Source organism: Dermacentor variabilis, chromosome 10, assembly GCF_050947875.1.
Source record: "Dermacentor variabilis isolate Ectoservices chromosome 10, ASM5094787v1, whole genome shotgun sequence".
Classification (NCBI taxonomy): domain Eukaryota; kingdom Metazoa; phylum Arthropoda; class Arachnida; order Ixodida; family Ixodidae; genus Dermacentor; species Dermacentor variabilis.
In genome coordinates, this window is record NC_134577.1 from 65,392,788 (window position 1) to 65,406,104 (window position 13,317).

General features: G+C 48.7%; 2 protein-coding genes across 2 annotated transcripts in view; both read left to right on the forward strand.

Moving 5' to 3' along the window:
• Positions 1-86: 86 nt before the first annotated feature.
• On the forward strand, positions 87-3,803 carry LOC142559822 (uncharacterized). Its single transcript, XM_075671493.1, has 3 exons — positions 87-116; positions 3,281-3,450; positions 3,608-3,803. Exons 1-3 carry the CDS (start codon positions 87-89, stop codon positions 3,801-3,803), a joined length of 396 nt encoding a protein of 131 aa, XP_075527608.1.
• A 1,077-nt stretch (positions 3,804-4,880) lies between these two features.
• Positions 4,881-13,317, forward strand: part of LOC142559590 (isoprenyl transferase-like) — a 31,060-nt gene continuing 22,623 nt past the window's right edge. The window contains exons 1-2 of the mRNA XM_075671173.1: positions 4,881-5,397; positions 7,380-7,639. Coding sequence (XP_075527288.1) covers positions 5,379-5,397; positions 7,380-7,639 — 279 coding nt within the window. The 5' untranslated portion in view covers positions 4,881-5,378. The remainder of the gene's footprint in view (positions 5,398-7,379; positions 7,640-13,317) is intronic.

Genomic DNA, 13,317 nt, shown 5'->3' on the forward strand with positions numbered 1-13,317 from the left:
TGCGGGTGTAGGGTCCTTCATTACATCCCCAATCCCCTTCTGGAGTGTGGAGGACCGAGTGATGCAACTCACCTTAACTCCTCGGAATGGTGGCACTTGCATCATTGCCACAGACTGTGTGACTGACTGTCAACCGTTTTCTAGAGACATTCAGCCCCACAGTATTAGCACGGTAACGTTTACTAAAGGGCACATTCTCACAATCTTGTGTACCTATACACAAAAATTGCATAGTAACTTTTATTCAAGTAACCTTTAATAAAGGAACATACTCTCAAAATATTGTGTACCTCTAAAATAAATAAAATAAATGTTATGTTGTGAATGTTGTGTTTCGAAGTAGGTAACGGAAAGTTGTTGAACTTCGGCCGATCTTCCCAAATGCCATTTTTTTTTAAAGTGCTGCTCATTGAGTTACTTATTGAGGTGAAGAACAAGGTGGCTCGTGTTCATGTAGCGCGAGGATAGAACTTCTAGCTCCAATCGCCAGGATTTCCACATAAATTATCGTTTATTTCGATTATACAGTCCATCAAGAGGCGGAGGATTTGCTTTCTTGATAACTAAAATATGCCAGAACGCTAAATTTTCTACCAGTATCCAATCTGGTTGTTACCCATTTTCCTTAATTAATACACATTTTCCCAGAGGTATTCAGGACATTCCTTACCTTGATACCGTTGTCAAATCTTGTAGGAAAAAACTGTGGAAGCCGGAGACTTCAATTCGCATTATGTGTCTTGGGGTTTCGAAACGGACTCATATGGAAAGCGATTGTTGGACTGGAAAACTATTCAAAATTTTTTTTTGTTAAGCAAGAAATGCGTTACGTTTATTCAAGGTCTTTCTAAACCAGCGTTGGACCTAACAATTGCCACTTCGGGAATTGTCAACACTTAGTGGTCGACTGTCGACTCTGCCTCAAACAATGATAATCTACCTATTAGGTTTGATATTGTATGCCCTCTTATTTCTTTATAGAGTCTCCGGCCCGCACTTTTGTCAATTACCAGAAACTTCAGAGTATCTTGTAAACAGTCTTCAACTCCCAAATAACAGTGCCGGGTGATATCAAAGGCATGAGGCCCTGCTCTGTATTAAAATGTTCCGTTAAAAAGGCTGAGTTTAATGTTAACACACAAAAGTACTATCTCTCCTTGGTGGAATTCGGAGTGTACACGGGATTACAGATGACGAAAAGACGCTTGGAAAAAGCTAGCTTACAATCAGTTTCCGAGTAACAGAGTGATCATAAGTTCGCATCTGCTACATTGAAGAGAACAGCATCGAATGTCAAAGACGAGTGTGGTGAAAAACAGCATGACTTTCACTCTAAGCCCAGCAGCAGAAAGCTCCGTTGAGATTTCTTCGATATAGAAAGTTCATACTAACACCAGCGAATATTGCGTCGATAATCCTTTCACCACGCGAGATATCTGATTCTTTAGAATTCATAGAAAACGTCTTAGCGCAACGCTTAACATCACGTTTGCCGAATGGGCCATGAAGACCTCCCATTGCAGATGACTTTGTGGAAGTCACAGTGTCGGAGCTTTCCAATACCGTTAGATTACAGCCTGCCTCACCCCAGGTACCGACGGCATTTCCAATGCCATGCTAAAAATTTTGTTTACTATGTCTACGTTCTGAACACGGTGAATTATTCTCTAAACATGCTTGGAGACCTCCAGAATGAAGGACAGCTAAAACAATGCCGCTAATTAAAAAACAAAGAGCTGGCTACGATCTTGACAATATTAGACCTATTTCTCTTACGTCAAATGTGGTAAAACTTAATGAAAGAGTTTTATATGAGAGCATGAGGGATCACATATATCAAACTTCGCAACTGAGCCCAAGTCAAACAGGTTTCCGGCCTGGTCTCTCCATTTGGTGTGCGCATGGAAAGCCGTATCCAACTTGCTCGGCATAGAACAGAATTTTGTGCTTTAGTGACTCTCGACGCAGCGAAAGCTTATGACAGCATCGAGTACTTACTGCTGTTGGAAAGATTAAGGTCCAACGATTTTCCCAGATATCTAACAGCACATATTTTCGAATTTCTAAGAAACAGAAAATGTCATTGTTTTCAAAACCGCTTTTCTTCAACAAAGTTCAACCAGACAAGAGTGGTGCCCCAGGGGGGCTGTTCTGTCTCCTGTACTATTTAGCCTGTTGAGTTCAGCACCATTGTTCCAGGATGTAAATATGTATGTCTATGCAGATGACATCGCATTTTTTCGCGACAGCGCAAGAGACGTCAATTCCCTTTACCTGCTCTTGCAAACGTACCTCTGTTCTCTAGAGACGTGGCTTCACAATCTTCATTATTCACTAAACGCAAACAAAAGTTTAGTCCTTGTCTTTTTGTTTTCCGGGCCAATATCGTTTTCCGGGCCAAGCACCCGGGTGTTTTCACATTTCGCCCTCGTCGAAATGCGGCCGCCGTGACCGGGATACGATCCCGCGACCCCGTGCTCGGCAGCCCAACATCATAGCCACTAAGCAACCACGGCGAATCGAGTTCCTCGATAATGTTGGCTAAAAACGTAAAGTGGGTGCACAAGTACGCTAAGCCACCTTCAAGTGCCACGTTGCGTAGAGCATTTTGGGCCATTCTCCCTGCAGCGACGCCAACGTCTGCTACAAAGTCATTAAGAACAATCTTCACACAGGTGAAACGCTTGTCGTAATATTCAGCTGCCTTCAGGCAAGCTCCCCAGCGCTTGATCACATCATCAACAAAAGATAATGCAAGGACAACGCACGGAAAATACAATGTTCTTTAGGTTCGGAAAATCTAATACAGGCACCAACATCGAAATAGGCATTTTTAGGCACCATAAGTATGCCACTAAGGTGTTTCTAGACTCGTAGTTTGTGCTTATATCTTAAATAGGCATGATCAGGTCGTAAGGAAACAATAAAGGCATTTCGCCTGAAGTTCCGCGGTCTCTATACATGACGCGTTTCGGCGGTGACGGTACGGGGCAACGCTACATTGCTTCAATGTTAATCGCAATAACGTCGACAGTCATCCTGAGATGGGCTTCCGCGAAACTTTTTTTTTGCGGTCTTTGTTTTGTTTGCTTGACTGCTTGCTGGTTTGTTCATTTATTTGCTTGTTTTGAGTAAGGCGGGAATCGCATCACTCCAGCGCGCCATATCTTGTGCTTATATATATACATACACCGCATTCCATCGCCATTCCTTCCACAGATCGAACGGGCGCTCGTCGACCTGGCGGGACAGCGCGCCGGCTTCGGTTGCACGGTTGCAGCGCTCGCGCCTCTGGAACTGGACGAGGTTTCTGCGCACCGCGCTGGGCGGCGTGACGAGCGTCGAAAGCCGCACCGCGGTGCTGGTCAAGGGCGGCTCCTTCCAGCGTCGCTTCGCGCAGATCGTCGAGAAGTTCGGCTCGCCCAGCCTGCACAACTACCTCGCACTGCGGTCAGTGTGTTAAATGATTACGGCTGCGTGCGCCATACTAGACAAATAAATGTTATGAAGGGGTCCATTTTTATTTAGCCCCTGTAACCTATGTAACCTCTGTGACCATATGCAACCTCTATAAGCTGGTCTATATAGGCAAACGCTTACGGCGCAGGATGTACGTGCGGTACGCCCCGTTCCTGGACTGGAAACGGTACCGGGCGCTGGTGGACGTGGCCACCGCGCGTCTCCGAGGCTGGGAGGACGTCGACCCGCCGGAGCACGGGGCCGAGCGCCGCTGCCTGCGATTCCTGTCCCGCCTGGTGCCCGAGCCCTTCGCGTACATGCTTTGGAACGCCAACATCCGGTGAGGAACACCAACTCTCAATGAATTGCTTTTCTTTTGCTTCAACTTTTGTTTCGTTTACAACGGACAGCTGCTGATCGAACACGCTCATGAAATGAGTATTGAAGACAGGGTGCATGCGTGCTAAAGTGATAGCAGATTGTTTTGATATACCTATGTGTAATGCTTTAGTTCAAGTAATGTGTTCATCATGTGAGGATATCCGAAACAAGAACTAAGTTTTCATAAACAAATAAAACTTTGCATGCGATCACTGCGTCGGGACGCCTCCGTATAAGTAGGTATATATAGCGCCGGCCATGTGCCCATCGGAATAGCACATCACCCTAAGCACTGCAGTTCTATTACCGTCCAACGACCGATGAGACGGTATCCACCTCTTTGAACCGCAGGAGTCTGCACCAACTACAAAGCGAGCTCGGCGTCCTTACAGACCACGTGGTTGACGAGACATTCACCTTCGTTTAGACGCTGAACGTGACACTGAAGCTGACGGGCCGCTTCAGGGACGTCGTTTCAGGACTCAAGCATCAGGTGTGTCGGCGTTCTCTAGTTTTATTCTGTGACTTTCCGATGACCAGGCATTCGAACATGCCCGGTCTCCGCATAGTGTCGGATGTGCAAGTGGAATTTTATCTTCTGTCCGAGTGCGCAGCCGAATCACTTGAGGAATATCACTGCTGAAGGAAGCACGATTTTCGTTTTTCTCAGGTCAGCTTGACACACGGCAGCTTTGCTACAAAATATGGAGTCAAACAGTCCGCGTAATAGCTTCAAGCGTTGGATCCAGTTACACAGAAATTAGCAACATCTGTCGACTTTCACAAGGACGTTGTTGTGGCGAACTAAGTTATTGTGAAACAATGCAGCATAGCAAGTTTTATTGTTCGTATCTGGCTCTCTGTCCACATGTCTGTCGATTTAGCGAGCTCATGCTGGGCCTATTTATATCACTTCAGGTGTCGTCCATCCTGTTACTTTCTATGTTGCATACGTAACCACGTGGGTGTGAGTCGTGGTGAATGGAGCACGTCACACTAATCCACTCCCCGCAGATGCTGGTGCCCACGTGGATGCGAAAGCCGAGCCTGCGCATGAAGTTCAGCGAGCTCGTGTTCTCCGATGCCGAAACGTCACCCATCATCTCGTGCAACGGCGTCCTGAGGGCGACGTGGCGCAACGCGCAGCGCAGGCTGATCGACCGGGGCTTCGAGACCTTCTGGCGCGGACCTGCGCTGGGCGACGAGCCGTGGCTGGACGAGGACGAAGGGTACCTGGCAATGCCTCCCGCGTCCGTTGATGATAAAATTTTTGTGGGAAACGCTACGGGTACACCGTTAGTAAGCCACAACTGTGGAGCAGCCGTGGCTTGGGGATCGGAACGTCATCAGCGCACCTGGCGCCGCCACCTGTTTGCTTGCCTCGTCAGTTCACGTTGCGTCGCCTCCCGCAGCGGTTCGTGTCGCCGCAGCGCTGTCGCATTTACCTCAAGGGTTCCAAGACGACCGCAGCCGCTGAGCAGTGCTGCAGTACCAGCAGTGTTGAGTGTGAGCGCTCAACTCCACGTCATTACTACGAAATGCTTACGCATCATTCAGGTAAGTCTCCGAAGAGATGCTACGTTCTTTTTTTCGTTTTATTTATCTTCCCGCCTTCGGCGGTGCGGGGTCAAGTGACACAGCCTTTCCGCTTTTTTTTTCCCCTTTAGGGTGCGCGCAAACTGTCGGTCTCGTTAGCATTCCCCAATACAATATGCGGCCGTACGCGCTTACGTAGCCTCCTGATACCGCTTCTGGGGTTAAAACAGGCTTCTGGAAGGTGTGATCGAGCCTCTCCCACAGTACGCTTAAGAGCCGATTTTCACTAAATCAAACCACGACGGGATCGCGGCTTCTCTTTCGGTAATACGCGGCGTGCGCCTTCGCTAGGTTTCGGTATCCAGCGCTAAAGTAACCTTAATCTATTCCAGCGTGGCCATAGCCAGGCTCAGCGCAGAGACGTGGCGCAAGGTCTGGAGGGGCGAGGAGAACTACGGGCGTGGAGAAACAGGTAACGCCTACTAGTAATTTAACGAGAAAAAAAAAACAAAAGAACAAAGACTTCTCCAGTAGAGCGGCAAGGCGGTCGACCGCCCGAAGAAGACGCCAGTTTTCTACGCAGGCATCGCGGACAGGCGACCGGATGAACATAACAGCAGGAACGGGCGAGCGTCGGATTCAACTTTTTTTTCACAAAAGCCGTCACTGTCAGACGTCAGGCATGGTGTTTAAAACAAAGTACAGCGTTTGGCAGGCCTTCCTTAAAATGGCGCGACGGATAACAGATGTTGATGTTGTACAGGTGCTTTTCTATCGCGAAAACAGATGCCCGCGCCGTTTTATATGTTTTGTTGCGGCCTGTTTGTCTATTTGTTTGTTCTCTACGTACGTCGGAGATCAAAATCCCTGTCAGCCGGATGGGAACAAAGGTAACTTACGTAAAACAACATATGAAGGTTTTGGCAGAGTCGTGCTGGAAATATCAATTACGCTTCATGCGAACAAGGACATAATGCTGTAATCCGTAGTTCATTTTATTCGCCTTAAAGCAATTTTGTGTATGTAGTATGTTTCCACAGACTGACCAGCGAGATTCTACAAATTTTTACAGGCTCGACGCGTGTAAAAGTTATACAGGGTGATAATTTTTATGTTTTACGGAATCTTTAAATATCGCCTACGGCACCCAAGACTACCCTCGCATAGATGGATGAGGCTTCTGCGCTTGTGTTTCCTATGCACACAGACACGTTCCTCCGTGGTCGAAGGTGTCGGGTCTCCTTCTGCCTCGGTTACCCGAGCCTCATCACACCATTTCTGGACCCTATACTTCTCAAACGCAGGGCCGCCCCGACCTATAGCCAGCGTGTTTTCTGAAACGAGTCGCACACTTGTGTGGCCTTGTAATTCCTGATGAGCACCGGTTTGAGTTGGATGGATTACACCTACATGTGACAGAGCGAGCTCACGCAAACTCGACCGCTCCAACTCGAGTCTGCAACAAGCGATGCAACAAGTGTACAGCCAGAATACGCGTCTCGAAACCCCGCGCACGCGGCTTAGTTCGAATTGCATCGTCCGTGGCGGGAAAGAAGCGCGCCGTCATTCAAGGCGACTTATGCATGATGAGAAATGGCTTTTACTATCTACACAGCGTTAATGAAGTAAGGCATGTCGGCAGTGAGGTTGCAAAACACAAGCTATAATACTCTTACACAATTTCGTTACATAAGCGATCATCATCATTCATCAGCCCTATCCCACCCCGTCCCTCTTCTCCAGTGTAGAGTAGCAGGCCAGGGCAAGTTATAGCTCAGGCCGACCTCTCTGCCTTTGTGTAAATAAATTTGTCTCTCTCGTTACATACGGTTCTAGCAAGCGACTCCCTATGCTGATCGTAATGAAGAAAACCATTTAACGTATCAATAAAAAATTAATAAAATATCAGCTGGGGCAGTTTTAATCTCCAACGGAAAAGCACAAGGACGTATTCTACGCGTCCGACGATTTTATGCGACTGCATTGCCTCTCCCGACGAACAGCGACGCCCGCCGAAGGGACGCAGGGCGTCAGGAAGGACGACGGAGCCGAGATTCCATCGACCGAAGAACTGGAGCAGCGGGCGATTCCGCTGTGGCGCGACCTCGTCGCCAGCTGCCAGAGGGCGGCCGTGTGGCTCGTGTCGCTGGGCGCGGTGCCACGTCACGTCTGCCTGGTGCCGGACGGTCACAGACGCTTCTCGAGGGCCACCGGCACCGACCTGCGCCGGGTGTACGCGGTCGGAGCGTGTATGTACGTCAAGGTGGGTGCGCCGTAGTGAACGGTTGTTTATTGAAACAGCGAAATGACTAAATGTGGATACAACACCCATGTCGGAATCCGAGAAGCGAAGTTTCTCGTGAAGTGGTTTTAAACAAGGCGCCGTGCAACTGATTATATTCGGCGCAGTGTTTTGCACCGTAGCGATTTATCTGTCTGCCAGTGAAGACGGCTAGACGCGTAGAGCCTCCCGCCACGTGACCCACGGGTCCGCGCATCGAGATGTTTCGGGTATTGGACCCCTTTGTTACTGAGGGTCGGTGCGCCGACTAGAGAGGACCTCTCCTGCAGATAGTTTAATAGTAAACTCTACTTTGCTCGGCGAAAGATTGACCAAGCAGATGCGCCAGAACACCAAACCCTAGGAATGTAGGCACAGAAAGGTTTGCTTTACGAGTGGAACTGTGCTCTTGATGACGCATGATCGTGGCAATGAAGATATTTGTTAATGTCGAAACTTCGTCCCTCAACCTCTATAACAATCGTCATTGTTGTTCCTTTATATCTCTATGTTAGCTTATTCACTACTCATCCTGTGTGGTCCTTCGCCGGTTTCTACCAAATGGTGCCGAAACCCGGCAACCAGAGACATTTAGGACTACAAAACCCAACGAAGAAGTGCTGCTTCAGTGTCCTGTGCGAAAACAGAGTCCGACGACACCTCACGAAGACGACAAGGTCCAGTTGGCCAGCGTAGAAATGTTGTACAAGGGTTGTGCAGTGCTCACTGGTACGAGATAATTCGTATTGTGATCCAAGTACGAAGCAATGCGCACCCGGCCCTTATATTCTTATAAAAAGCAGGAGTGCAATATAGTGGTAATTGCAGTGTTGATGTGAACAGGAGTCAGCCGATGTCGTTCAATGTTAAGCACTAGGCGGTGATTCTCAATAGTATGTAGTCGGTACGTGCTTGGTCCTTCTGGCAATGCGATTAAAGATTTGCTTCACACTGCATCATCAGTAAAGAATACCACAAAGAAGGTAGTCTATGCTGTCTTTGCTCCGCGCTGAGCTTACATAGACGCTCAGGCTTTGGCGTGTTGTGGGCCTTGCTCCATGATGCCTCCCGGTTCTTCCCTTCCTGGATATCTCCGTAGTTGGTTTTCTTACTGGATGGTTTGGTCCTTTGATTGTTACTTCTGTCACGTAGGATGCCGTCGTTATCAACCTATCAATTATGACATGGAGAGACAGATTAGTGGGTGACGCTCCTCTACGTTGATAACACAACAGCTGTCGGCCTTCTGTTGTCGGCACCTGTACTGGCCGGAATAGATTTGGCTTTGGTTCATTCGTGAGCCTTCGTAGTTATCTCTACAATGTGTACGTGTTCCTTTGCCCGGACGGCACCATGACTCTTCGATGAAAATGAAGTCTTCGAGGGCACCTGGACTGCTTATAAGAGACACTGTCAGACCGTGTTTTGTTATTTTCATCGCTCGCATGTCCTGCCCACTGTACAAAGTCTCCTTCGGTATCATTGTGGTTACTAGAGCTGATTCTAATTTGTATTTCTTGGGCCTTGGACGCGACTCTCAAGTACAAAGCAATGACATCAGTTGATAGTCGTCTTCAGTTCCGTCATTCACGTCAATAACCATGTTGCTGCGGGCTTTAGACACGGCAATTTCTTTTTCAGTCGGTGCTTCAATTTCATGAAACATTTTTGTCTTGATGCCGTTGGATCTTGTACTTCAACGCGGTCACGGTTTGAAATTTCTGTATTACAATCTATTACCTGTTCTGCTTCCTGCAATGCTTCAAGTCAGAAAAATATCGGACGGTCATTTTGCTTTCAGAGATTTGACACGTCTTCACTGCATGCACTCTGCCTCACCTCAATAGAAAGTATGAGTTTAGACTTGAGCGTAACCAATTTATCTGTGTAGTCTACCTGAACACTGTGTTCTTTCCATCTTTTCGTCTACAAAACGAAGCCACTTTCTCAAGCATTTCGAGCCGGCTGCTCATGAGGTGAAGTTGAGCCGTTTAAGCCGCACTGAGTGTTGTGTCGGTATCGTCGAAGATGAGGCTGAACCGTCGTTCTGATAAGTGTCCTATTAATGGTTAGCTAGGCCTCCCAGAAGCAGGCGACTGTCCGTGGATGGACGAGGGCCGTCGGCAGCGTTGCCTCCGCTCTTCTTGACGAATCCGTGCATGGGCTCGCCGTCGGTCAGTCCTGGGAGCTGTTCGGTCGTTGATTAATACCGCTGCCTGGTTTCCACACCAGGAAACGTGAAACAAAGGAGTCTTCGCAGTAGAAGTTCGGCAGAAAAGGGTATTTTATTGCCCGGAGAGCAGTAGCAACGCGTCCACACTTACAGTTGGAGTCAGTCAAGAAGCGTGTGACCACGAGCGCGCCGTATTTGCTGAACGTGCTAGTCCCCGTCGTAGTCCTCTTCCTCTGATATTTAACAGGGCCCGTTAGTTTTTATCACTGCTTCATTCCGTAGAGAGAAAGAGAGAACTAAACTTTATTGCAGGCGTATTAGTTATTGAGAACCTGTCAGAGGAACTAGCGTGGATGCCATGTGGCCGCGACGCGGCTAGCCCGCTCTGCCAGCATGACTTGTCATTTTGGGTCATCGATCTTGATCATACACTCGCAGGCCTCGAGCGTGGGAGGTTGCCGAAGAATGGTTCTTGGTGGGGGGTGGGATGGATACCCCCAAAGTATGTGATCTTGGCCTACGGTTAGTTCTTCGCAGTGCCTGCAGTTAGATTTAAACTCTCGCTTAGAAATTTCAGTCAACCTTTTGGGGCTTAGCACGGATCGAGTCTGTACCTGCCGTAGAGTCGTGGCCTGCTCCAGGGAGAGAATCGTGCTCGGCAACGGATACGCTCTGCGCAAATCCTTGTAAAATTGAGTGAATTCGTGATATGTGAGGATAGGTTCAAGCCGTCCATCCAGTTCGAGCAATCCCACCTCCCGGTTATCTGCTGCTCGGGAGGCTAGGTGAGCTGCTTGGTTACCCGGCTTGCCGGCATGAGGTGGCACCCACAATAAACCGATAAGTGTCCTGAGGTTTGAGAAGTCTGCTTGCAATGGGGCCGATTGCTCCAATAGAGTAGCTTCTTATGGCCGATTTAGAGTCTGACACAACGAATTTAACGTCAGGTAGGGACGCGCCCATGGCAGTTGCGGCGTCTTCCGCCTCCACAATGGAGGGCGTGTTGACCGTGGCGGAGCTAATCGTCCGACCGCAGCAATCGACGGCAGCGATACTGCAACGGTCATTGCCCGCTCAAGTGATGTCAATATAGATGGCCGGTTTTTTTGTTTAAGACCTCGTCAGAGAGCGTGCGCGCTGGCTGGTGTCGAGCCCCGTTGTCCTTTCCCATATTTTGGGGGTGAGGGGTAGTAGTAATTTTGGCGCGGATGCTATTAGGAATTCGGCAGTGACGTGGGATGGTCAAAATTCCTTCTCTCCTTTTGAAAGCGAAGCTTTCTTTGTGAAGGCCCCCGAACTTCCCTGACCATATCTGTTGCTTGTCTCTTGCCGAATGTAGCTCAAGCGCACGACCGCATTGTCATGTTTACTACCCTGCTCGCCTTGCTTTCTATTGAACTTAACTCTATAGGAAACAAAGCCAGCAGTCAGGACATCACGTAAGGGCAGTAAACATGGTGATGCTGCCCTGCGCTTGAACTGCATTCAGCAAGAGAGAAGCAGCAGCCATGGTCAGGGAAGTTCGGACGAGTTCACAACGAAAGCTTCGCTTTGAAAAGATGAGGAGGAAATTACGGCCAACCGGCAGCGTAGCTCCCTGGTGTAGTCTGTCGCCACCTGAACGGCGGTTAGCAAAGTGAGGTAAAAGGCCAGGGTCGGGTTCAGTGCACCTTGCGCAGTCGTGCACAATGTGCGCAGCAACCTAACTCTCCGGGACACGCGCCTATGTGGCTTGCGATTCTGTGCATGTCTTCAAGGTATCGCGTGCAATACACAGGCGAATTTTAGAATACCTGATACAAAGTCGGTACAGATGGCGCTTCCCCTGTCCGTAGATCGTCTCTGTATGTGCCTCGATCTACGTACCCCTTCTAAAGCACCTGCTTCTTGCCGCAAGTTAAAACACACAAGTTATGCACCAACTAGGCCAACAAGCAGTTCTGTTGCAACAGATGTCCCCCTTTTAACTGACAGCGTCGATTTAGGCCACGCATGGAGGCCGACTTATCCCTTCCCAGTGAATTCAACGGAACTCTATGACTAAAAGAAAAAAGAAAAAGAAGCACGAGAACATCCGCGCGCAATCGTCTTCGTCGTATGCGTCGTGTCACCGTTGAGCTGCACGATTAAGTGTATGCACGTTGTAGTGACTGATGTGTGCTGTGGCCCCGCTTCCCTAACGCCTCGCTCGCGGGCGCAGCTAGCGGGCGGCGTTCATTCGTCGTATTATATTGAGCGAAAACACTGTCTGAATTTACTTGCAGGCTTTTCGCGTTACAAAGCAGCGTCGTATAATGCTTGCACTGGATACACTTTTGCGATTACGCCTTAAGCTGCGACACATGCATTGACGTGGAGTGGTACCGCCTATGTGTCCCGCACGCAATATGCGAAGGAGTTAACTTTCCTGCGATAGAATAATCTCAGCGAGATAAAATGGTGTCATCAAGTAGCTTCGCGCTACATATGCGTTGATGACAACTTTTTTTTACATTCCGCAAACCTTCCTCCGTATTTCTAGCTTCGGCAGAACTGATTTGCCGTACTTTAAGTAGTTTTGTATTCATCTTAAAACTTTTTGTACGCAAACAAACAGGGACGAAGAATAGGAACAACACAAGGACGAGCGCTTTCTAACAACTGGTTTTATTTTTGAAGAACCACCTGCTTAAATACCCACAGATCTGCGCGGTCTGGTCAACAGAGCACGCCTATAGCGCATATAAAAATTGGAGGACGCTCAAGTTTCGCCTTCAACAGTGAAACGCGATAGCGTTATCGCACCCCGTTCGCACCGCCTACTCAAACGATCTACGCGAGCGAAACGTCGCGATCGGCACGGACAGCCGGGCTGCTACGCGCCATGAAGGCGGACGCGATCATGGGGCAAGTGGCGGGCCACGTGTCGGGGCAGCGCCGTACATTGCGAGGAGGGGGTCTTCTGTGTTTGCCGCAAGATGGCTCTGCGTGTGCGCAGAAGAAATGTAGCGGAAACGTACTTCGCTACTCGTGTAACTGCGACTTCCGTAATTTACATACTCACAATTACCGATGTACACCGCAGTATAACATTCTACGGCACGTTTCTAAGGCAACACCGCATTCACTAGAGGCGTTTTTGTCGCGTATTGAACCATCAACTCGTGGCTGAGTGGTAGCGTCTCCGTCTCACACTCCGGACGCACTCACACTCACACTCTGGTTGGATTCCCACCCAACCCATCTTGCAAGCAGTTCTTTTATTTATGAATTACCTTGCAGGTTTTTTCGCTCACGGCCAACGCCGCCGACGCCGACGACATTGGCTTTCTGCGACACGATCTCCTTAAAGCTGTCGCGTTAAAAGCCACAGATTTGCGCGATCTAGTCAACAGAGCACGTCTATAGCACATATAACACTTGTAATAAAAAGACGTGGACCAAAGCCACCATATCAACATAAAAATAGTAAGGTGTATGAAACAACTACTTACAATATAATGCCTTA